Source organism: Lynx rufus, unplaced genomic scaffold (assembly GCF_022079265.1).
Source record: "Lynx rufus isolate CCGP_SWC_20201006 ecotype Redwood Valley unplaced genomic scaffold, mLynRuf1.p SCAF_5, whole genome shotgun sequence".
NCBI classification, from domain to species: domain Eukaryota; kingdom Metazoa; phylum Chordata; class Mammalia; order Carnivora; family Felidae; genus Lynx; species Lynx rufus.
The window spans coordinates 50,625,236-50,650,794 of NW_025814867.1; the positions used below are offsets into that span (position 1 = coordinate 50,625,236).

The 25,559-nt window shown below is 37.1% G+C and overlaps 1 protein-coding gene across 1 annotated transcript in view; it reads left to right on the forward strand.

The window, feature by feature from the left end:
- The window catches only part of TIPARP (TCDD inducible poly(ADP-ribose) polymerase), a 30,485-nt gene extending 6,436 nt beyond the window's left edge, over positions 1-24,049 (forward strand). The window contains exons 3-6 of the mRNA XM_047098897.1: positions 13,684-13,852; positions 15,187-15,347; positions 21,193-21,471; positions 22,153-24,049. Of these exons, the coding sequence (XP_046954853.1) occupies positions 13,684-13,852; positions 15,187-15,347; positions 21,193-21,471; positions 22,153-22,600 (1,057 nt within the window). The 3' untranslated portion in view covers positions 22,601-24,049. The remainder of the gene's footprint in view (positions 1-13,683; positions 13,853-15,186; positions 15,348-21,192; positions 21,472-22,152) is intronic.
- Positions 24,050-25,559: the final 1,510 nt, after the last annotated feature.

The window sequence follows — 25,559 nt, forward strand, 5'->3', positions numbered from 1 at the left end:
AGTTTCTATCTGTTTGAATTGGTCAGGAAGAAACTAGCAGGACTATTGTCCAACGCATTACATTCTGTTACCATGAGCAAAGCAAGACAGGTATTTTGATCTCAGAAAATCCAAGAACTCTCTTAGATCAGGTATTTTATTCTCTGGTAAAATTACTTGGCCGAAAAATTAGATAAAGCTATAGGCCTATAGGCATACAGTGTTGGATAATTTACAAAGTAGTTGCAGTGAGTGCTTGATTTCCAAATCTGTTTTAATGAAGTAAACTAATATTTATTTGACACTTAAGAGCAAAAGTGTCAGTGAATTATTGTAATTACTAATTCTGCTGCTACATTGTTAATGGTAGTAAGTGGTCCTGCTCTGATAAAAATAGCAAAAAAGTATTAACAGTTAATTACTAGTAAAGTGAAGTTCTCCATAGACAACAGTAAGAAATATAAGATTGTAGATAGCTAAGTGTCAAAAATTAGGCTTTTGGGAAGTTGACCTGTGGTCATTGCAACCTGGTTTTCCTTGTATTCCGAAGCGATGTTGTGTTTCCTGGCAACAAGATGCAGATAACGGCATGTTGAGCCTTGCTGAGAGATTCACAAACAAGCTGGAGCAGCCCAGGTTCACATGGTTACCACATTATTTGGCTAAAGCTATTAATCTCTGTGGTCAGGCCTGTAAAGCTGGTCTATCTGTACAGATTGCACATAACCAGGAAGTGTGTGTTCAGCTGTGTATATGTCCAAGTCTGGCCTAGCAGTCTTCGGATGCAGAAACAATGAATGGCAGTTGTTTTTCCCACTTATTTTCAGCAGTTTATATGACTTGGTAGATCATTATTATATGCTATATCCGTGAGATACTTCATTGTATGTATGGAACTTGGGAAGAGTTCGTAGTTCTGGGTCTCTAGCAGAGACAAAAGTTTGTAGTCTCAAAACTGCAGATGAAATTCTTTGTTTTGCAAATGGATTGGATTTAACATCTAATTTAATCCAAATTAGATGTACAGTATTTATTTTATTCTCAAGAATGAAATTGGAAAGGAAGTTGAGCCAGATAAGTTCACAGGTCTCTTCCAACTCTTTAGTCAAGATGTCTAGATGCTAAAAATGTTTTAAAAAGAGGATTTCAATAGTAAATGCTTACTTGGTTTATTATAGTGAAATTATTTTAATTATTCTTTTCGAGTTTTGTCTTTATCCCAAATTATGATACAATCCCACTTCGCTTTTTCACTCTGCTTTTATATATCTCTAGATGTTTATTGCTGACATCAACTGAAAGTAGTTGTATGTATGAACTCCCCATATTTAGATGCCAAGGCTTCTTTTGTACACGGGATGGGCTTTGGAGAATTTCCAGATTCCAAATACACAGTTAAGAAAACAACATTGAATGTTGTGTTTTAGATTAAGAAAACATAGTCTCTGACAGCTTAGGCACTCATCCTTAGTAGAAAATGATACTAAATGGCAGGACTAAGCAATTTTGAAAGAGCTTTACAAACTGTGTGGAATACTGTTGTGGATAATTGAAATTGTGGAGGATGTGCAAATCTCCCTTTAGCAACTGAGATCACCATTGTTTTTCATTTTACATTCATTTTAAAGTGTGCCAGAATACAGAATAGTCTTCCAGTTATTATCACCCATAAAGAAAAGGCACTCTGCAGAATATATTTTGGAGGTAATCTGTACATGAAAATATGACCAGTGATTATTTCGAATTCTGAATTTCCTGAAAGGGGGAGGGTGAAGAAGAAAATTGCAAACCCTGACTCCATGGTTAATTTTTCTCAGAGGCCAATGTTGTTTTCTCCTCTTTTGGAATTAAGGCTTATTGATACGAGAGGGAGTTTTACTAGTTATGGTTTAAGCATAGAGTGTTGTTACAGCCTTAGTTTTGAGTGATTTTGATTGCTCTTAGGAGTTTTTTGTGTTTTTCTTTAATCTGTCCAAGGGACAATACCATTAGATGATTTCACAGGAACTCTGTGAAAAAAGACAGAAAGGACTGCATATTAATGATAATAGAGAGCATATGCTCCTATTTTTTATTTGACTTGAAGAGTGCATTATCTAAAGTAGAGCAAGCTCCTGACTGAACTATACTAGAATAGTTAATTTAGCCAAGTTAGCTCTGGCCTGCACAGCTGTGATGATATAGGAACTAACTCATTATGTGTTATTGATAACACTGGAGAGAGGAGAACAGCTGAAACTTACTATGCCTTGTGACTTTTTGGTATTTCTTGAATATACACAGCTGGATGAGTTTGAATTTATTTTAAAAATTCCTGCCTAAGAGAAAGAGAGAGCTCCATAAGCAAGAACTGTGTTTGAAGTGACTTTCAAAATGTGTGCCTTCTGCTTTAGGATAAAGCAATCCAATGAATTATTTTTTGTACCTCTTTATGCTCTATTTACATATGAAATAAAACTAATTGGCTTCTGTCTATACTAATCCAGAGGAGTTACTGGGTCTGTGTAGAGCTATCATGGGAATCAATAGCAATCATCCATTTATTTCCTTTCTGTTTTTTTGTCAATAAGCAGATTAGACTTTTTGAAGCAGCTGTCACCTGGCTGCAGGTTGGGGTCAGTCTGTTCCTGAACTATTTATGGTAATGAAAATGAACCTTGCTAAAGCCAAAGATGTATAACTTTTAAGTCAGACAGTTGAAGAAAATAGCTTATAAGGTTATCTGGCATGATACAGTATGCATTTTCTTGCATTGACTCTAAAGCTTTTATTTTTTATTATAAATAAGTGGGAAAAAATAATGGTCCATTCAACATTTAAGACTTCATTCTGCGTATGTGGACATGAAAAAGCTGCAATTTGATGAAGTCTGCTATGTTCCTGTATCTCTTTCTTACTTTTACACTAGAATTTCTGGATTCTGGATTTGCATTCTACTATGAAGCAAGTAAATTCATAAATTTTGTCTGTGCATCTCTGATCTAAGTGATCCTTAGTTTTATATTAGGCTTGGGGGCTCTTTCTAAAGGGTGAAACAGTATGGAGCCCGTACAAAACTTGGCTACGCAAGAGATGCTACTAAAATCCAGCCATTTGAGATTATGACTGTTTTCCTATGACCTCTTTTATTTCTTATCCTTTGATTTGAGACCACCAGATTCCACATCCTTTATCTGATTGTAATAATTTTGATCACACTTAAGTTAGTACCTGATGTCCTCTTAATCTAGATCGGCAACCCTTAATAATTACTGGTGTCCTGTTTGAGAGTTGCACTTGCCTTTTTTGTGGAAGGAAAACTTAAGTACGTGTGTATATTTTTACAAAGGAAAAAACATACTTGGAGCTATAAGATGATTTTTGATTATTCTGGCACAACTTTATAAGGCTGTTTCTGGTAATTGGATACTGTTAAGTTTTGCAAGAAATTCCCTTCATAAAAGCAGCTGGATTTCTCTTTTAAAATATATCTGGGAGTTTTAAACTAAAGTGAAGTGAACATGAGTGATTTTGTATCTTTGGAAGACACAAGAGTGCTGAGGGTTGAGCCATGTTCTGTTTCATTCTGGGTTTGAAATTTTTAGGTAATAGCTTAAGATCTTGGGTTGAACTGAACTTTGTGACACCATAAACACAAACTGTATAAAGGAATAAAATACTTAAGTTCTAAAGTTCACCATTTCTAGGAGCAAACAAGTACCTTTTAGGTATGAGGAACTTTTTTAACAAAATCAGATGTATTATATTTATAGGTTATCTATGGTATTGCTTTCTAGAGTCTAGGAATTACTATGCACAGACTTGCCTCTATTTAAAATCCCTGTAAGTTAAAAAAAAAAAATTAAGAAAAAAAAAGGGGTCACCTGGGTGGCTCAGTCTGTTAAGCCACTGACTGCTGCTGACTTAGGCTCAGGTCATGATCTCACAGTTCATGAGTTCGATCCTCGCATTGGGCTCTGTGATGACAGCTCAGAGCCTGGAGCCTGCTTTGGGTTCTGTGTGTCCCTCTCTGTCTCTCTGCTACTCCCCTGCTCGTGCTCTGTCTCTCTCTTTCTCTGTCTCTCTCTCAAAATTAAACATTAAAAAAATATCCCTGCAAGTGTTAAACCTAATCCAGCCCAGTCCCTGATACATGAACTAAAAGCCTTGAAATTCTAATATAAATTCCTTGTTAATAGGGGAATTTAAAATGGCAATGGGTAAGTTCTGAAATACATCCTGAAGTCTGGCAGGGGGTAAAAAAAGGATTTTATGTAAAATAAATTCCATTCAACTTGGTAGTTTATAAATAAGGTTTATATTTGATTTGTGCAGAAATACAATATAGCAGTCTTGTGCTAACTATAACCAATTCTGTGATCACTAAGTTAAATTTTAGAAGTTGATGATATTAATACTTTTAGTTGTGAAACTTAAAATTTTCCTTGCTGACCTAACCTATTGCTGACCTAACCTGTTGCTAAGACAAGCGTAGAAGGGAGTTAACTAAGCATTCCTATTTGCTGTGTCCACACAACGAAATGTGTCTGTCTCCTTGATCTCTCTCCTATGTGCTGTTTACTTACTGGCAACACCCACTTGGCCAGTAAAGAACCTTTGCATGGTCATCACGATGAAAGGGTAAGCTCTTATGACAGTGAGAATGCTAATGACTGTTCCCTTTCACATTCTACAGAAACCAGTGATTTGCCAGTATGTGTGCCACAAAATGTGTCAGGAGTGTATTAGAATCTCCCATGACTAAGTTATTTGAGAAAGAGTTCAGGAAATTTGTATTCTTTATGCAAATGGATGTCCTTTATTTGGGCACTATTGCTTCTGGGCAAAAGGAAGGGTTTGTGAATAGTCTTACTTGAACATAGCACTTCTCTTATGACTGGAGAATATGTTTGGGCCATACTTACAGGAATTTCTCTTTGTTACGTTACCTTCTTTCCTTTTTGGATTAAGAGATTTTTAAACTGCCTCTTCTCATTTGACATATAGCCATAGAGTTTAGGTGACCTTCTTTGCTTGAAATTTTTACCAGCACTGAATAGTCAGGGCAAGAACGGCAGCGGTAGGGGCCCAAGGGTGATTTTGCTTGTAGTAGTGTGTGTGCTTTCAGAATCTTGCCTGCACCCTGTGATCTTCACAGCTCCTGCAGCTGATCAGGGCGTGGAGAGGGCAAATGGTACAAAATACTCTAAATATTTCCTGTTGCGGTTGGTTTTTGGTTTCTGACTGTCACCTGGCTTCGCTCTTTCACTTCCAGGCATTGAGAGAATAAAAATAAATGCAGCAGAAATACTAGATTTGCTTTCTGAGGTAATAAAAGAAAGACCTCCTTGAATGGGGGTAGAATATGTGAAACAGAAGGAACTTTGTTTGCTTACTTTCTGATGTTTCGATTGTCCAAATGCTGCCACACATCAGAAAATAATTTAGGCTGTCTATTGATAAAATTGAATCTATCAGAGAAGCTTGGTTTTGTAGAATCCCTCTCCCCTCAAAAGAGTTACTGATTAAAGATCCTTTTGAAAGGTTTTGTGATCATAGTTTATGAAACTTAGATAATTAAAAAAGTATCTCTTAATATGTTTTCTGTAGGGAGTCTTTTGTTTTCCCCCCTTTGAGAAATTTACTTTAAAAAACTCAGAAAGTGATGAATTCTCTATATGGTTAGTTTGCCTACATTCAAATCTCTAGTCTTAAGACCTCTCATAATAAGCCATCAAAGTGTATATTTTTAATTTGCTCATTTATCAGTTAATCTGCACTAACCAGGCAAAAAGACAAGGCTAAAATGAGAAAATTCTGAATAAAAACCTTTTTTAAAGGAATTTGTAATTTTAAAAGTCAATCTGTAAATAAATTAAGCTAATAGATTGTATCTTACTGGTGGTTATTAGAGGATATATTTTATAATTTTTATAATTATTTCATTTACGTGTAAATGAGTTCTGAATTGTTTGAGGTTATTTGAAAGTAATTTTTAAAGCAATTTTAGCACTTACATACAGTTGATTTTGTAATTAAGTAGAAAAGTTATATAAACAAATATATTTCAGCCCTCTTTCAATGCTGTCAAATTCTATATCCATAAAATTAATCAGTATCCATAAAATTAATCAATCATGTGCCTTGAGTACATGGCAAACAATTTTTATTGTCTACTTTGAGGTAAGATAGAAACTTCACAGTTTTAAAAATATTTCATTTAACAAATGGGATATTTACTCCTCTTCATTAAAAGCCGTAACTTCATAATTTAAGGCAGTGTACGATATGATACACATTAAAAAAAAAAGTCTGTTATATGCTGTCTATCCCAGCTGTTCTTATAGAAATTAAGTTTCATTTCCTCTTCAGGCCATGGTTGACAAGTATGTCTCACTTAAGTTACCTTCTAGGAGCCTCAGGACATGTGACTGAACTTGGATAAAAGTTAAGGCTGTATGACATTTCTGATGTCTTCAGAGTGCAAAATTTAATCCCATGCCTCTGTAAATAGATAGCAGTGAGATCTTCTGATCTCATAAGTGTAATTTTATTTATGAAAGATTTTAGGCTTATCCATGTCTTCTTAGAAAGTTCTTTTGTGTTCTTTCCTTTGATCTAGTAGTTTTGTAATAAAAACAAGCAAAAAACTTAATTTAATTTAGTAAGTTCTTTTCCTCAAGTGAATATTGTATTTGCTTTTAGTGGTTGCATAGGGCACAGGGGTGTATGGTATTTTTTAAAGGTTTAGGAAACACTTAGGTGTACTCAAGTGTGTCTTAATACAAAGGTTTTTGAGAATAAACTTGTGTTATGTGTTGGTTTAGTTACCCACCTACTTTTGGAGAATACAGAATTCCAAAAGCTTAAAAATAGTATTCTTTCATGTAGGAAATCTACCTGCCTGCCTTTTCTCTCCTCTTATTTATCCTCTCATTTTTATTTCAGTGTGTTCATTCTAGAATGACTTTAAGACCATAGGTAGATGTCTTAACAATTTGTAAATCAGACATGGGGTTTAAGCACACAGATCAGAGTGATTCTAGACAGCATCCATTCACTAATTTTGTGCCATCTCATTCACCTGCTTCCAAGATACTTCAGGAGGTAACAAGGGAGCAGCACATACAGTCAGGATTTTGCTTTACAATGATCACCTTTTTAAAAATTGATTCCCAGAAACTCATTGTGAATCATCTTAAAGTGAGGATATTTTTACCCAAAAATCATTTGAAGTACTTAGAACCATAAGATAAATCCATGACCCAAGTTTGATGTTAATTGTTTTATGGAGTGAGCTAAGCCTCAGCAATCCTGTCTTGATGAGGTGAGGGTCTCCTTAGAAGTGGATAGATTGAATTGTCAACATTTGATTCTTAGCCTGCCCATAACTACTGAGGGTCGTATGCATCATAATATAAACTTCCAATTTTGATTTGTAGATATGTCTGTGCCTGTAGCTACTCCTGGATATAAAGGGGGAAAATCCAGTTGTTACCAAGACCCATGTTGTAGTGTAGAAGTTAAGTATAGAATTCTAACCTCTGGTAAATATTGAAAGATGTTGGTATGTATGTAAGAATTTATAGATAATTTTTATTGCCTCAGTAACTCTGTGTTATTTATTTGAGTCAGTGTTAGCAAAAATCTTAATTAGTAACAGAATAAATGATGGTTTACTATGTTTCCGAAGCATAAAGTTAGAATGCATAGTCCTCTGAAGTTTAATAACTACACCACTATCACATAATATGTTGGTATTATATATTCCATGGCTTTGATTCTCATCACCTTGTAACATATTTGAAGGGATATGCAAGCTTCTAAATATTCCAGCATTGCTAAATAAGTCCTGGAAACATCAAAGCCAGGTATCAAAAGCCAGCTATATTTTGTGTGTCTGTGAAATTTCTTCAGCAGCAACAAACATGTCGCATCTCTCATGCCTGTCTCAAATCTGTAGCAGAAGACTACATCATAGTAATAAAATTATTAGACGACCTATTAAGTGTGTCTAGTTAACTGATTAGGGCAAGTGTTAGTTTGGGATCATAGGTTTATCCTTGTAGAAACCAGTTAATGCTTAGAGGATAGAAGCCAAATTTTGGAAATCTAACCCATCTGATTAAAACTGTACTGAGTAGGCCCAGAAAACTCATTTTTAATTGACCTTTACTAAAATCTGAGTTCTATATTTTATTTGCATCATCTTCCCACTTAAATGTGTTCTACCTCCTGCAGTTCCTGTCTCATGTAATGGCACCTTATCCAGTCGTCTAGATCAGAAACTTGGGACACATCCTAGACTCTACGTTCCCTTCAGCCTCACATGTAATCTTATTTTATGTAGTTAGAGTCTAACTCTTAAATACCTTTCAAATCACCCCTATTGTTGCCTCCTTAGTTGTCAGTCATCGTTTGTCTCATGTGCAGTTCTAGTAGTTACAGATGGTTAAGCATAGAATAATAAATATTAATAATAAACATGCTAATAAGTATTTAGCAAGTAAGTGCCTGTCTCCACCCTTCCCCCTCACCCTTCCCCACCCTCCCCTACCAAAGATAAACAAATCAGTCCTTCATACCACCACTGTTGCAGTGGCTTTTTAAAAGGCAAGTCTGAACTTTGTTAAAAATCCACCAGTGAGTCCTATTGCCCACAGAATCAAGTCCTGACCTCTTAACCCAGTATACAAAGCTCTTCATTATCTAGCCCAGCCAAACTATCCAGTCCAGTCTTATCTCTTATCATCCCTCTCACACGCACATAAACCCTGACCTCCCACATGAACTGTATGTACTGCACGCCCTTGGGTCTCTCGTGCCTTGTTTGGTTGGCTTCTACACATGTCAGTCACTCTGCATGTGATGTCTTGCCTCCCATTGTCTTGCTTGATGACCAGCCAGACTTGGCTCCCATTTCATCTATTCTAGAATACCCCCATGATCCCCTTTCCTGACCCTTTTTCCAGCAGAGGTAGGCCCTCTGCCTCTGGTACTCAGAGCACCATTGTGCCACACTTCACACTGTACCACTGGGTTTGCTTCTCTCTTCTTACTGACACTAACCTTTCTTCATCTTATCCCCAGCACAGAGCCCAGTGGTTAATATGTCTACTGAAGATGTTTTTGTTTTTGTCGCATTTCTTTTCTTGGTTTCAAACAATTTGTAAATACAGAGAAATTATCTGAAACGGTTATATTCTTTACTGAGCTTCCAAATGCATAATCCCAAGAACTATTTATCTAACAAACGTCATGTTCTTACTAATTTCTATTTTGTTCAGGAACGTTTTAAAAAATAGTTTTGGTTTTCATTACAGCTCTGTTTATTATCATTTACATCATAGGCCCTGTTTACTTTTTTTTTTTTTTGTATTTGCAGTATACATAGAAGACTATACACTGTGGGGTATTCTTTCTGACTTAGTGTGGGTGTTGGTGCTCTATACATAAGACAACATTCTCCAATATTTGTTATCTAATTGGTATGTTGAGATATTTGTTGAGTAGGAGGAAAACGATTTTATAAAGCATCTAAATTATGAGAATGGGTGTTCTTGTCAAAATTTTAAATTAGTTTTGTATCTGGATTCTTACAATGGTATGTGTGGTGTTGTGTTTATTGGTGAAGCACGTGGAAACAGAATTGTTAATACTTCAGTAGTTCAAGTTCATTCTTCCCTTTGTAGAAAAATCATCAATCTTTTTACAAGATTTTTGTTCCCGATTTCATCAGATAGGGTTATATCTTGGGTAAGTCAGTACTGATTGAGTTACCCACATGATGTATTTAGCCAAATTTAAATCCTGCACGGTGGCTGTCTCCCATACTCAATCTTTTCTGGCTGTCCCTCAGTGGGGATGCCCTTAGGCCAGACAGGGTTTTCAGCTGCCAGGATTTTTCACTCTGCTTTTACAAAGCCTCTCTCTACCTCTGAATCTCTAGCATTGTCTCTCTTGCTCAGTCTTCTCACATCCTGTATTTACTGCTTTGACCCTTTATCACCATCTGCTCAATACTCTAAATTTGCACTCTTATTTGAGGCTCTGAGACTCTGGGCTTCCTCAGTTCATGGCCTGACATCTCTCACATTGCCTATTATATCCTGGTTCACATTCCCTCATCTGTTATGTACCCCTGTTTGAAAGATTTCCATTTCCACCTATTTGCACTGCTCCTGTCCTTCCCTGTCTGCACTCTTGCAGAAAGCACAGTGCTTGAAGAACTCTTTTCTTGTTCTTCCACACAACCTTTTTCTTACTGGCATTATTTCCTATTATTTAACTGTTCCTAAAATTCTTTCTCTTCGAGAAAGCTATCTTGGATTGGTGCAGTAGAGCCTCTTAATTTTTCCTGACCTTTTTCCATTCCTGAGCACCAGTAACTACCTTATGTCCCATAATGAATGCTGCCATTCCTGGACACCAGTTACCTCCTCTCCCATCATGCTGCATGCCTACTCTTTGTCCTCTCATTCCCAGGATGTATTTGCCACTGATAAGTTTGGATAGGCAGATGTACCGACTCTTTGGTTTTATGTTTTGTTAGTTATTTCTCTCTTGAAGCCCCTAGAAGCCAGGAACTACATCTGTTTAATTCTTTGTGTATTGCCTAATACAGCCCACCATCACTATTATCACACATACATGACTCATAACTGCTTTCTCATAATAGGAAACAATGGTTTGATAAGGAAAAGTGGTGTATGTTGAAAATTTGGCATCTGTACTGCATGCATTTTCTACTGATGCAGATGGAGGAGAAAAGAAACTCTTGGCTTTGGATTTTTGAAGCATTCCCTGTTTAAGGGAGAGCAGGTGGTAAAATTAATCTTATAAAAAGATAATTTAATGTTTTTCAAATTTGTTGTTTTGTCTCTGCAAAGTCTAGAAAAGCATATTGAAAATCAAATAGAGCTAAAACAGTACTTTGATACATCAATCCAAAGAACAGTTGATTGTAGTAAATTAGGATTTGTCATAGAAATTTCATAATGCCCAATGGACTGAAATGCACAGAGGATGTGGCAAAAGCTGCAGTTTTAGATGTCTTTCTCATGCAAATCATTATCTATGAAGTCTTAATAATACAAGCTTAAACAGAAATTGCTAGAGTGATGTCCAGAATAAAATCTGGTACTTGAACAGCAAAAAGCATTGGCTGTTTATAATGCATATTAACATAATAACTGCTGTTCTAAGAATTCCTTTTTTTTTTTTTTTAATTTATTTATTTTGAGAGAGTGTAAGCCTGGAAGGGACAAAGAGGGAGAGAGAATCCTAAGTAGGCTCTGCGCTCAGTGCAGAGCCAGACGTGGAGCTCTGTCTCACAGCCGTGAGATCATGACCTGAGCGGAAATCAAGAGTCAGATGCTTAACCAGCTGAGCTATCCAGGTGGCCTGTTCTAAGAATTCCTTAAAATACTGAGGATTTAACTCATAATTGGAAACAGTTACTGGGAGATAAACTTAAAGTGGAGAAAATCTGTTTATATACTGGAAACTATGTTAAGAGGGAGAAACAGGTTATTATTTCTCTGCTCAATGAAATCAGACTCTCCTAAAATTAAGTGAAAATTGTTTAAAGCAATTTGATGTGAAGTTTAATTAGGTATAGGAGTTGCAGTTTTCAATGTTTTTTTTTTTTTTAAGAATTTTCCAGAAACAACTTTTCCTTTTGACTTAAGTATCCTTATTTAACATAAATAATTTTAAACAGAGAAATGTCCAAATGTAATTTTAAACTACATTTTATTGTTTCATTCCCATTTTACACTTAATTAAAAGAATATGTTCCTCTCCTCTCTCTCAAAATAAATAAAACTTTTAAATATAAATGTTCCTTTTAAGATCATATCCTACTATTTAGGTCTTTCTTTCTTTCTTTCACCTGTTTCTTTCTTTCTGTCTTTTCCTCTTTCTAAAGAAACATACTGCTTTTTACAAGTTATGTGCTTCGTGGCACCATTAGTTGGATAGATGACTTAGTTTTTGTTTTGTTTTGTTTTGTTTTCAAATAGAACCTGTTTCAAAAATTATGAACACTAGGATGAAGGGTGGGAAATAGATTTTCTTGCCCTGATGTTTGCCAGGGGTGTTATCGAGATATGTTATTAGATAGTAATGGAAAAAAAGCTAGAGCACTGTCATAGGTTTGGAAGGATACTTTATAGCCCTCATCATGGTACTTGAGTATTTACCTTAGCATACAAAAGGGACTGAGGAATGGCTGTAGTAAGTAAATTGTTTAGCCTTGTGTAACCGAGTTTTTTTCCCAACATTTGACCACAGAATGCTTTTTACGGGGAATACCCATTCACAGTCCTTGAAGCAAGTGTTCCAAGAGCAGAATTTGGAAAGTGTTGTACTAATCAACAAAACCCATAGGTCAAAATTAATAGTTTTCAAAATCCTAATTTATGGCAAGGAAATTAGTTAATTAATGGGAATATTCAGACACCTGGATTTCACATGAACCAGTCATTGTGAGTGCTACTGGATCTGGAGTATCCTGTGAGTTAGAGGCATCCATTTAGAAATCTGTTGTGGAAAGGGTAGAAAAATGAAGGAATGTGTTTAGAAACTTGGTCACTCTGCTGATACCTATGATGTTACTTTAGGATATATTTTATTTTTCATGTTTTCTTAGGAACAATTTGAAACATACAAAAAGAGAGAACAATACAATGAATATTTTTCTGGTTCCTTAAAATAATTGTTCAAATGCTTCAAACACTAGAGGAAGTTTCATTAAAAAAGGACAAATGTTTTAATGGGACCATCCATTATAATTCTTAAATGATCTTGATTCATACAGTGAGATTTTCTCCTGACAGTACTGAGATATTTATCAAGTGCTGATTCAGCAGCAGCAGACCAGATAACAAAATGACAAAAATATTCTTATATTAAACTTAATAGTAATCCAAACTGTTTTTCTCTTCATGTTATACCAACTTTTCTTTTTTCCCTTCAGGATAAAAGATAGTATTGATATTGGGTAGAATAGCAATACTGGTCTCATCTGGGGTCTTTTTATTTTTTCCTTTTTTTCCTGTCTTTTTTTTTTTTTAAGTTTTATTTGTTTATTTTGAGAAAGAGAGAGCAAGTGGGGTAGGGGCAGAGAGGGAGAGAGAGAGAGAGAGAGAGAGAGAATGAGAGAGAGAGAATCTAAAGCAGGCTCTGTGCTGTCAGCCCAAACTGTGAGATCATGACTTGAGCCAAAATCAAGAGCTGGATGCTTAATCAACTGAGCCACCCAGATACCCCTTTCCTGTCTTTCATCAGGCAATATTATATATTCCTGTATTGGCTTAGGTAATCTGATGCCTCTGAAAAAAGGGCCGTCTTCAACAGAAGTTTCTTTTGTTTCACTTCCGGCTTTTTATGTCAGCTTCATCTTAAAACTGACCCCCTGATTGTCTGAGACCAGGGTTTAGTTCATCCCACCGTAGGGAGGGTGGGATTATGTTGATTGGTTTAGGTCAGTGACTGTGGGATAGCAGCAGTCCTACCATAACTCCATGGCCTGGAACTTTTGGTCTTGTTAAGAGAAAGCATGTAGAAAATGAGGAAACCAATAATGTCCTTTTACTCCAAATAAGACAAGTTTTGAAAATTCTACAACATGCTCTACTACATATTTTTAATGTTTGATGAGATGTTTAGACATTTCTATTTTGCCAATGTATTAACAGTTCTTTTTGGGGGGGTTCTTTTTAGAGGACAAGAATTTTGGGCAGATTTGAATGCCATGAATGTGTATGAAACAACTGAATTTGACCAACTACGAAGGCTGTCCACACCACCCTCTAGCAATGTAAACTCCGTTTATCACACAGTCTGGAAGTTCTTCTGTAGGGACCACTTTGGATGGAGAGAGTATCCTGAGGTATTTATAGGTTCTTTTTCCAGAAAGTACATTAAAAATTTTTTTGCCTTTCAGTGTCCTTTCTTTTTTCCTTTACAACAGTGACTAGACAGAACAACAAATCAAAGAGCTTATTGATGTAAAATTGAGTGTTATTGATACAAGTAACATTATTCTGTCTTGCTTTTCTGAAGATGTATTTCTTTCCATTAATCTTCTGGAATACGTAAATACAAACCACTATTATCAAAGAGGTAAAATGTTTTCCCCAATATCTTATACTATAGAGACCAAGTAGTTATATTGGTAAGTACTCAAACTCAGTGCCTCTTTGGAATAATTTTAATGAGATGAGCACTGGTGTAAGTCTGGCTATTTCTAGCTCCTGGGCTCGTGGTCATTGGATCATGTGTTACACTTAGCATTTCGGAAGTCTGACGGGAAACCAGCACTCTTAAGCCCCTGTAAGAAATACTTGACAATGTTTATTTAGCTGTGGTCAGGCAAATCAGTCATTTAAAATTCTGGCATATGCATCCTTAGTCTGAGATGGTAAGAATAGCTCATCAATCACAAAGTAAGGTTTTCAAAATGATGGTGGCTTTACTTTCCCTCTGAATGAGAATTCTGAGTCAGTTTTAAAAATGATGAAATGGGCTTTAGAGATTAATTTCACATTCCAAAGATCTGACTTATTTAATTTGATTAAATTCATTTCCAGCATTACAAAAAGGGAGAACTGATTTCTTTACCCTTAGGTTTTATTTTTTAAGGCAATAACAAAAGAAAACTATCTAGTATGTTAATTGCTTAATAATACACAATGGAATTAAAATTTCTGAGACTCTCTTAAGTAGTCACTAGTATCTGATACCTTCCATGGAGAATAAGAAGCTCTTTAAAATGTATTCTCAGAATACTTGGGCTGTCCCTGTGTTTTTCCTCTGAAAGATTTCTTGGGTTTAGAACTTAACTAGTTTATTTGAACTGTATACACTATCATCTTTAATCCTCTTCTGAAAATTCCCGTAAGAAATATAAACAAAAAAATCTCTAGGACATTGTTAAGGCCTCAAACTAGAATAGAGTAGTTCCCTGGGCCTCAATGTTTCCTATGTTGGACTGTGATCTTCTGAAGAGAGAGTGTCTTTCTGTTCTGCATCTTTGCCCCCTATTCCCTCCCCAGAAATCCTGTGTGTAAAGGGAATTAATTTGACCGCCTGTACTTTATTGAAACTTTACTGATGTTAACAGCAAGGTTAGCTATTTTTGCCTTTCTGGTAACATTTTTCATATTTCATAGTGATTGCTTTTTTCTAACTTTTTTTTTCTTTACCTTCTGTTTTCTGCTCCAGTCTGTTATTCGATTGATTGAAGAAGCCAACTCTAGGGGTCTGAAAGAGGTCAGATTTATGATGTGGAACAACCACTACATCCTCCACAACTCATTCTTCAGGAGAGAAATAAAAAGGAGACCCCTCTTCCGCTCCTGTTTTATACTGCTTCCATATTTACAGTAAGTGTCCAGTGGAATGCCTAATCTTTCCTCTTATTTTATGTAAATGTACAACTGAATGCCAAAGAGTAAAAGATTTTAAGAGACTAACGTGGTTATTACTTCGAGAATGTGAAATTTTGAGTTATTCAATGGGTTTAAGTCTTTAAAGAGTAGCATTCAGATAAGCTACAATTAACCTCACTAAAAGAGTGATTATCCAATTGGTTTTTTGAACTGAAAAGCAAATAGAAGTAACATTTTTACACAATGAAAAGTAATTATATCTGGAATGAGGCAGTTTGCATTTGTGAAGACTGAGTTTCCTGATGATGTCTTTCCATGTAATGGGACTACTTCCTAGTCCAGGTAAACTGCCAGGACAAGTAGGGAGAGTCCTCCAAGGTTGCTTTCTCCCATTCTTCCTTGAGTGAATTTTCTTGGGAAGAATCCTTTTCAAATAATTTGCATTCTCATGTGCTAGGTAAGGCCCACCTTCCTGTAACACTCACTAAAATTACCTGTCCTATTTCTAGGTTGAGACTGAACTCATCCTTCTGAATTATAGGTGAGCTCTTCTTCCATTTTCCCAAGTGCCATTTCTTTTTCCCCACCTCTAAATAGCCCACTGGCACATCTCCATAGGTGCCAAAAAGGTGGAGCATGTTACCAATAGCATAGCCATCTTTGAAAGTTAGTAACTCTAGGGAAATCGTTATGTACTCTCGTCAGATATACCGTATTTAGAACCCGATTTTTAAAATGATACTAGGTTTACTTGGTTTTATGGACTGGGGAAGCCTAGTGTAATACTGGTTTTTCTCTTCTACCAATCTTAGAGATGCTGTTTTTATATTCTTACTAGTTTTTTTTTTTTTAATTTCAGTCTCAAACTGTTTTTCCCAGATTATGACAGAATCTTAATGATTCTAATTATGAGATTGCAAAGGGAACATTAAAAACAAAATGCAAAAAAAGAAAAAAAACACAAATGAATAAAAATCCCTGAAATGCTCAGTATCCAAAAGCAATTTTTAGTAATGCTGATTTTAGAAATGCATATTGGCTTGGGGTAAATGTGTGCTTTCTTTCTAGTCCAAGTGTGAATTATTTTACCTTGTAGGTTTCCCTTTTTTTTTAGAATCTAATAAAAATGCCATTTCTGTGATTTCACTAGCACAGCTGGAGATAGTGTCAGCGTCCGGTAGTTAGGAACATATTGTCCTCCTAGTGAGACGGTAGAACTCATTAGTGGGACCAGCAGCTTGGCATGCTGAGCCAATCAAGCAAGATGTAGCTTCTGAGTGAGAGTAAGAATGCTCACCCGAGTACTGCATTGTTGGGGGGGGTTTACAGAACATGATTTGAACATGATTTGTTTCAATCCTAAAACAAGTAATTGTAGAATAACCCCTCCCCCTTTCTTTTTAAACTTAGACTTACTTTGTAAAAGTATGAACTATAAACGTCACAAATTTGGCACCTTACTATTTATAACATAGGCTTAATAAGAGAACAAAGAAATTCGCTCTATTTTTTCTTCTTTTTCCTTTTTAAAATTTCCTATTTTAGTCTTCTTGTCTGGAACAGTGATAATCAGGTATAAAGTAAGAGCTTAGCAAATCAAAGAGATTATGTAGACACTTGAGTGAGAAAAGAGCAAAGCAGCAGCAAGTTCATCAGAGTGGAATGGGTAAATGCAGCCCTTCAGTTCCTATCTGCCCTAGAGTCTGGAGCTGTGGGGCACTTAGACCGGCCTAGTGGGAAGAAAATAGAGGCCGATTAGTTTCAAAAAGCAGACTGCAGGGATGCATGGGTGGTTCAGTAAGTTGAGCTTCTGACTCTCGATTTTTGGCTCAGGTCACGATCCCAGGATCCTTGGAATCAGCCCCATGCCAGGCTCTGTGCTGTGTGTGAAAACTGCTTGTGATTCTCTCTCTCTCCCTCTGCCATGCTCCCCCACTGTCTCTCTCTCTCTCTAAAATAAAAAAATTTTTGGGGCGCCTGGGTGGCGCAGTCGGTTAAGCGTCCGACTTCAGCCAGGTCACGATCTCGCGGTCCGTGAGTTCGAGCCCCGCGTCGGGCTCTGGGCTGATGGCTCAGAGCCTGGAGCCTGTTTCCGATTCTGTGTCTCCCTCTCTCTCTGCCCCTCCCCCGTTCATGCTCTGTCTCTCTCTGTCCCAAAAATAAAATAAAACGTTGAAGAAAAAAAAAAATAAATAAATAAATAAATAAATAATTTTTTAAAAAGACAGACTGCAAAAATAGATGTCAGAGAGACCACAATTTTAATCTTTTAAAAATTTTTTTTTTCAACGTTTATTTATTTTTGGGACAGAGAGAGACAGAGCATGAACGGGGGAGGGGCAGAGAGAGAGGGAGACACAGAACCGGAAGCAGGCTCCAGGCTCTGAGCCATCAGCCCAGAGCCTGACGCGGGGCTCGAACTCACGGACCGCGAGATCGTGACCTGGCTGAAGTCGGACGCTTAACCGACTGCGCCACCCAGGCGCCCCCACAATTTTAATCTTATTAGCCAGGAAGAAAGTTTTGTTTTTAGGTAAAATACAGACAGTTAAATTAAAACATAGGTGTCAAAAAGGCTACAGTTCTCAGTGAATCAGAGATGCCTAAGAATTGGGAATGCCAGAATAAGAGAGGTGGGGAGAGAAGACTTAATCTATGAATTTCCTGCAAATTTGGCTCTTTATAAATGAGAATTTCCCTGGTGGTGCTTTTTATTCCCTTCAGTTTTATTGAGCTGTAACTGGCATACACCTCTGTCCTTTTAAGTTTAAGGTATATAGCATAATGACTTAACATACATATATATTGCAGAAATGATTACCACAATCAGGTTTAGTTAACATCCATCACCTCATAGTTACAAAGAACATATTTTTTTTTCTTGTGCTTGCTGCTTTTTAATGAGGCTGATAAGAAGGAGCTTATTCTTTTAATATTATTGGAATACTTGAGCGAGGCAGCATAAGCAAACAAATCTCAGATTTAGAGGTTTAGGAGTTCATTTCAGCTGAAAAGACATCTATCCGGTGCAGTCACCACATGGTCATGGGAAAGCCTGATAGAGTTTCTTTGACTACTCCTCAAAAAGGATAAAATAAATTAATTTTTACATCATCATTAAAAGCGGGTTAGGAAACATCTTTTGAAGTGGCAAGGGGAGTGAAAGAGAGTGTAAAAGATGACCTTGGATTCTGAAAATCCATTCTTCAGAGGTCCTGAAGTATAAATTCTATACCCTTCAACTTTGCCTGGTACAGCACTGTGAAGCACGCAGTATGTCATTGGAATACTCGTGAGCTAAATATGAACTCGACATCCCTAGAAAATAAAGCCACGTTTGTAACTGTGCTTGGAATATGTATTTCTAACCCATAGCAACTGGAGTATAGAAGTCCATCAGACAACTGTCTATCTGCATTTTTATGTTTCAACCTAATTGGGAAGTTGGCTTGTTAAAAGTAAGCATCTGTAGGGGCGCCTGGGTGGCTCAGTCGGTTAAGCGGCCGACTTCGGCTCCGGTCATGATCTCGCGGTCCGTGAGTTCAAGCCCCGCGTCGGGCTCTGTGCTGACAGCTCAGAGCCTGGAGCCTGTTTCGGATTCTTTGTCTCCCTCTCTCTGACCCTCCCCTGTTCATGCTTTGTCTCTCTGTATCTCAAAAATAAATAAATAAAACGTTAAAAAAAAAATTAAAAAAAAAAAAAGTAAGCATCTGTAGGTAGGAATGGATGATAAAATCTAATTTAATGTTTTAGGATGGCTAGGATTTATTTACACAGGCTCATCTTTAAGTATGTGAGTCTTCTATGGTCAGTGCTAGGTTTTCAGTACAGCTGTGACAGCAGCCTAAAACCTATTTTGGGCAGAGTGGTTTGGGAGAATCTTCCCTTCCTTCCTCAACTCAGAAACCTCTTTTGGTAACTTCAATTCCTAATAATACTGGAAAACCTGGTAGGCTGGAACTTACTCTCTTTGTAGAGCAGGAATAGAGGGAACAGCTAAAAATAAGGAGCTTATACTCTATGTTTCCTGCCATTTCTCCAGAGTAGTGATGGCTTTTTAAGGAGTTACAGACCTTTCAGAATCTGATTAAAGCAGTGGGGCCTCTCTTCAGAAGAATGTGCCAGTGAATGAAGGCTCTGGAGGAATCTGTCAGGGATTTATGAAAATGCTCCAGAGGACAAGAACTATTGTGCCTCTGCCATGAAGATTGGAACAACCAGTGCCCCTTTAAGTTGACCCCCGAACTTAAAAGCACCTAGGGATTCTGTAAGCCCTGGCTCTATCCAGAACTTCTCTGTGTCTCACAGGGACTTTCAGGCATAATAAGTTGTAGGTACAGTGACTTGAAGGGGACGGGTGTTAGAGGAGGCGGTTGTGCTTCTGTAGCTTTTAGCTTTTTAACAAGCCATCTCTTAAAAGTCAAAAAACTGTGTGGTGTGGTGGTGGTGGTGGGAGTGGGAGTCAGGCAAACCTGAGTTGCAACCATGGTATACATCCATCACTTTCAAGCCTTAGGGGAGAAATTATATCTATATCTATGTATCTATATATCTATATCTATATATCTATATATGTATGTATATGAATTGTGAAGTTTATAGAAGTAGAGAATGCTGCATCTATAAACTATGATAGATAGGCCTGGATTCAAATCCTGTCTCTGTTCTTTGCTATTATGCTAGCAGGATCTTTATTTGAAAACTATGGATAACCAAGCCATCTTGCAGGGTAGTGATACTGTGTGTAAAAAGCCTGTCCATAGGATGTGCTTATTACTGTAAGGTGGCTGTGATTATGAGGAGGGTGATGGTAATATATGCTCTTGGAGACTATTTGCATGTTCATTCAGAGTTGTAACCTCTGTGTCACAAAGCTCTTTTGAAAATTTTAGTTTCTTAATCCATTTGGCACACTCACTGCTTCCTTGTGACCACTCTGTGCTGATGAGTGTTATAATACCCTGACCCTGAATCTGGGTCTCAGGGCCAGGATTTCCTATCCCTCTGATTCTTCCCTTTTCCTCTGTTTTGAAAATGGCCAAAAAAATATAACTTAAATTTAAGCATTTAGTTGGGCAGGAATAAGTAACCATCAAGCTGCTCCTTATCTAAGCACATCTTTCAAAATGTAAAGACCTGAATTGTTAAAGGTTCAAGAATATGCATTTTGGTGTCTAGAGCTTAAAGTTAATTAGCTCAATCTTAAGCACACCTAAAGCTATAAAATTTGAATAGAGTTGATGGTTTTCTTGTTATGTGATATTGAAAAATGAAGCAAAAGCCAAATGTCAGCTTTCAGTGCCTACTCCATTGATTTTTGTTTGTTTCTACACAAAAAGTATAAGCTTTTTTATTTTTAATATCTTATGTCATCTTCCCCTGCCTGCCTTACTTTGTCTCCCCATTATTCTGCTCCCCCCACCTACATAGCCTTTAGTAATGGCAAATTTTTTGCTTAGTACAGCAAAGTTTGAACAATGCATATAAATTGTCGTTCCCTTGAAACAGTTTCTTTAACTGTATAGGCAAAAGAGGAGTCCAAGATTCAGAAAGTAAAGATATTTATAAATTGGCTCTTGCGTGCTTGCCTTGTAGCAGTACATTCCAGAGTTTTCTCCACCAGGAGGAGACCAGGAAGAAGCTAATAATAGGTTATCTGTATACAGGCAGTGTTACTCTAAGTTTTTTTTCTTTAATACATAGCATTTTCTATATTGTTTTTTGAATAAGCATTTAAGCTTTACAAATTATAATATTAGATATTGCTATAGAGCACTGTAATGTGAGATGTGCTTATCTCTGAATGTTTTACATTGACATTCCTTCCTCTCCCTTCTAGGACACTTGGTGGTGTTCCCACACAGGCTCCTCCACCTCTTGAAGCAACCTCCTCGTCACAGATTATCTGCCCAGATGGGGTCACCTCAGCAAACTTTTACCCTGAAACTTGGGTTTATATGCATCCATCTCAGGACTTCATCCAAGTGCCTGTTTCTGCAGAGGACAAAAGTTATCGAATCATTTATAATCTTTTTCATAAGACTGTGCCTGAGTTTAAATATAGAATTTTGCAAATATTGAGAGTCCAAAACCAGTTTCTTTGGGAGAAATATAAAAGGTGAGTCAGCAGTATGAAAAGTTCAAGAGAACTTTTCTTAATGTAGCTAATGACAAATGCAGAACATAATAGTAAAGACTTTCACAAAACCTAATATGTTCGTATTTTTTCATATATTAACTCACATATACTCCTCAAACAGACCTATAAGTAGGATTGTTGCAGTGTACATTTTACAGAGAGGAAACTGAGTCATATAAAAGTTCAGTAACTTCCCACATGTTATACAGCTAATAAGATATGTGCTAGAGTTTGAACCCTGGCAGTCTAACACCAGAGGCTTTGCTCTTAATCACTTGACTGTGCTGCCTCTCAAATAACAAATGTGGTACAAAAAGAATACATGCAGATTTGAGGAATCTCAGAATTAAGAGACCCTCAGGTTAGTGGAATTAGACAAAGAAGCCATCCTGAGAAGGTAAGTCTGTGAGCTAGATTTGAAATGGAAGAGAAAGCAAGTGAACAGGTGTTGGGGAAAAAAATGAAAGGGCTTTTCTTGTCTGCAGTGGAAAAGATAAGTGTACACTTTTAATATGATCGTTGATGACATTGTGCCCTTGAAAACTACTTTAACACTTCCTCCCCATTGAAACCATAAAGAGAAGTTTATGACTATGTCTTGCCTATTAAATTGATACGTACCTTCCTTTTTCTGAATTCCCTGCCCACTGTTTGCATTAGGAAAAAGGAATATATGAACAGGAAAATGTTTGGCCGTGACAGAATAATAAATGAGAGACATTTATTTCATGGAACATCCCAGGATGTGGTAGATGGAATTTGCAAGCACAACTTTGACCCTCGAGTCTGTGGAAAGCATGCTACAATGTTTGGACAAGGCAGTTACTTTGCAAAGAAGGCAAGCTACTCTCATAACTTTTCTAAGAAGTCGTCCAAAGGAGTCCATTTCATGTTTCTGGCCAAAGTGCTAACTGGCAGATACACGATGGGCAGTCATGGCATGAGACGGCCCCCTCCTGTCAATCCTGGCAGTGTCACCAGCGACCTGTATGACTCTTGTGTGGATAATTTCTTTGAGCCTCAGATTTTTGTCATTTTTAATGATGATCAGAGTTACCCTTATTTTGTTATCCAATATGAAGAAGTCAGTAACACTGTTTCCATTTGAAAAATCTTGGTACGGCTAAGTTATTTGATATGAACTCAATCCAGCGTTTGTAGCAGGTTTTGGATGGGTAGGACAGAGTGGGAACAGCATTGGACATTAATAGGGCACTTTTAAGACCCCTTTTTTTAAGTGCTAGAAAGTGAAAAATTTTTAAAGAAAAACACAAGTTTTAAAATGACCACTTATTCTTTAATTATTTACTAATTGTTGTTAGTGTACTCAGTGTGGAAAAGACTAAAGATTGCATTCTCTTTTTATTCACACTTGTACATATAGGCAGCAATGGTATTAGGAGCATTTAAAAAAAAAAACAAAAAAGAAAGGAACTGAACAGCCTAACTAATTAAATGTGACTTAAGCCTGGTAGAAGTTTGGCCAAATGAAATGGAGGCTGTGAGCAAGGAGAGGATTCTATTTATTTATAATGATAAAACTGACTGGAGCTGGTTCTACCATACTTCTTCCCTGTCCAAAGCATCACTTGTGGTGTAGGATAAGTTCACGAAATTCTGGTGGGTGGAAAGAAATTCTTATTTTCTATCAGCAGAACTGAAACGTATCGCCCGGCCAGAGAGCGACGACTTTAATTGTTCTCCAGAGTTCGCCATCAAGTGAAAAAAAGAAACCATTTGAAAAATTTTTGTCACCAGCAAAAGTTTTCACTAACTGGTTATATAAAACATGATTATTGTGTTGTTAAACTTCAGCCTTAGAAAACTCAGTCTCTTCCATTATCATCTACCCCAATCTGAAGGAGTTGGGCAGCTAGTTTGGTTAAAGCCAGTCCTGAGGATTAATAGTATTACTTTATTTTAGAGTTCCAGACCTAGGCCCTGACTGAAGGTTTTAGAGAAAGGAAGTTACATCTATAACTGAATTGATAAGGTTTATGACTGTGCTTTGCACAAAGTAGACTCTCAAAAGTATTTATTGGCTTGGAAATGATGTTAAAGGTGGTTATCCCACCCCTGTGCCTGCTCTGCCAGATGCAGCTGGGTTCCCTGGCTGACTCTGTACTTTACACTACTTAATAGAAACACAAACTGGGAAATTGTGCCACTGGCCCAGCTGGAGCGATGTTAGGCGCGTATGCTAATGCCTCACTTCAGAGAGTTAGCAGCCAGGTATACTTTGCCTTTAGCAAAGCAAATACCTGGATTGGTGGAAGTGGTTGTTCACAAAAGAATTCACCATGGAATTCTTTCAGATACCAAGCTCTCCTAGTCTGTTTGTGGTTATTTCATTTACACAAAACTTTTCAGGAACTCCTGTGTTGTTTAAAACAAGATATATCTATACTGATGTCTCAGTGAATCGGTCTGTTTAAGCACTTATCAGGGCTTCCACACAATTATTTATTTTGCCCTAGTTGATCTTGTTTGCTGCCATTGGCATGAAACAGCCAACTGGCTGTTACAGTTGTTCTTTCATTCAATTATAACTTGTAAACCAGTGATTCCCAATCTTTTTCAAGTTAAGACACCTTACCATTGCTTATTTGATTTTATGAAACTTGTTCCTTTTTTTCTCCTTAAAGGAAAATAAAGCTTTATGACATATTTATTTTTTTAATAAAACTAAGCAAAAATAAAAGTTCTGGTAATTCTTTAAAACTTTTTGTTGTTGTTTTGGTTCCATTTAAGGTGACCGAATTCAGCACATAGTGGATGATCTGTAAATGCTGGTTGATTGGTTGAATGAATGTGTGATTCACTAAATGAACAGACCCAGCCAGAACCTGCTACTTAAACTTTGGTGCTCTAGGAATCAGCAGAAACTCTATTAGCTAGGAGTCAACTGTAAGTGACAAGAGAAGAGTGAATATTTTATTTTGCAGGTAAATATTTGAGGAAAAGGGAAACAGCTATATATCAGCAAACAGCTGTAGTGAGAAATATGGGCAGGTTGTTCCCCATCAACAGATGCTGAAGGAAATAATATGAAGAGGAATATAGAAATCTTGTCAGCTGTCAAGCACTTTAGCTTTTAGCCAACTTAATTAAAAAAAATTTTTTTAAGTTTATTTATTTTGAGAAAGCATGCACACATGTCTCATGCACAGGGGAGAGTCAGGGAGACTCCCAAGCAGGCTTTGCACTATCAGAGGCTGTCCACCCAGAGCGTGAAGCAGGGCTCAAACTCACAAACCGTGAGATCATGACCTGAGACAAAACCAAGAGTCAAATGGTCAACCGACTGAGCCACTCAGGGCCCCCTCAGCCAACTTAATTTATACTGTGGTTAAGATTTCCAAGGAGAAGCTGCAAGCTCCTTGAAATATTCCAATGTCACACAATCCTATAGACAGGAAGGGTTTTTTTTTTATTATATGCAAAGTTTATAAAGATTGGATCCTTTGTTTTTTGTTTTTTAAATTTTTTTAATGTTTGTTTTTGAGAGAGACAGAACGTGAGCAGGGGAGGGGCAGAGAGAGAGGAGACACAGAGTCTGAAGCAGGCTCCAGACTCTGAGCTGTCAGCACAGAGCCCGACGTGGGGCTCGAACTCGCGAACCGCAAGATCATGACCTGAGCCGAAGTTGGACACTTAACGACTGAACCACCCAGGCGCCCCAATATTGGATCCTTTGTAATTATAAATTCTAAAACCCAACTCTGCCTTTTGCTACCAGCCTATTTTAGTAAGTGATTGTTTGGATATAAAGAAAATCATTAGAGCCTGGAATACTAATCTTTAAAGAGGAATTTTTATTATACGAGATCTGAAAATGACTGAAAAAGGATATATTTAATACTTGGGACGCCTGGGTGGCTCAGTTGGTTAAGCCTCCGACTTTGGCTCAGGTCATGCTTTCACGGTTCACGAGTTTGAGTCCCGTGTAGGGTTCTGTGCTGACAGCTCAGAGCCTGGAGCCTGCTTCCGATTCTGTGTCTCATTCTCTCTCTGTGCCCCTCCCCCACTCATGCTCTGTCTCTAGCTCTCTCTCTCAAAAATACACA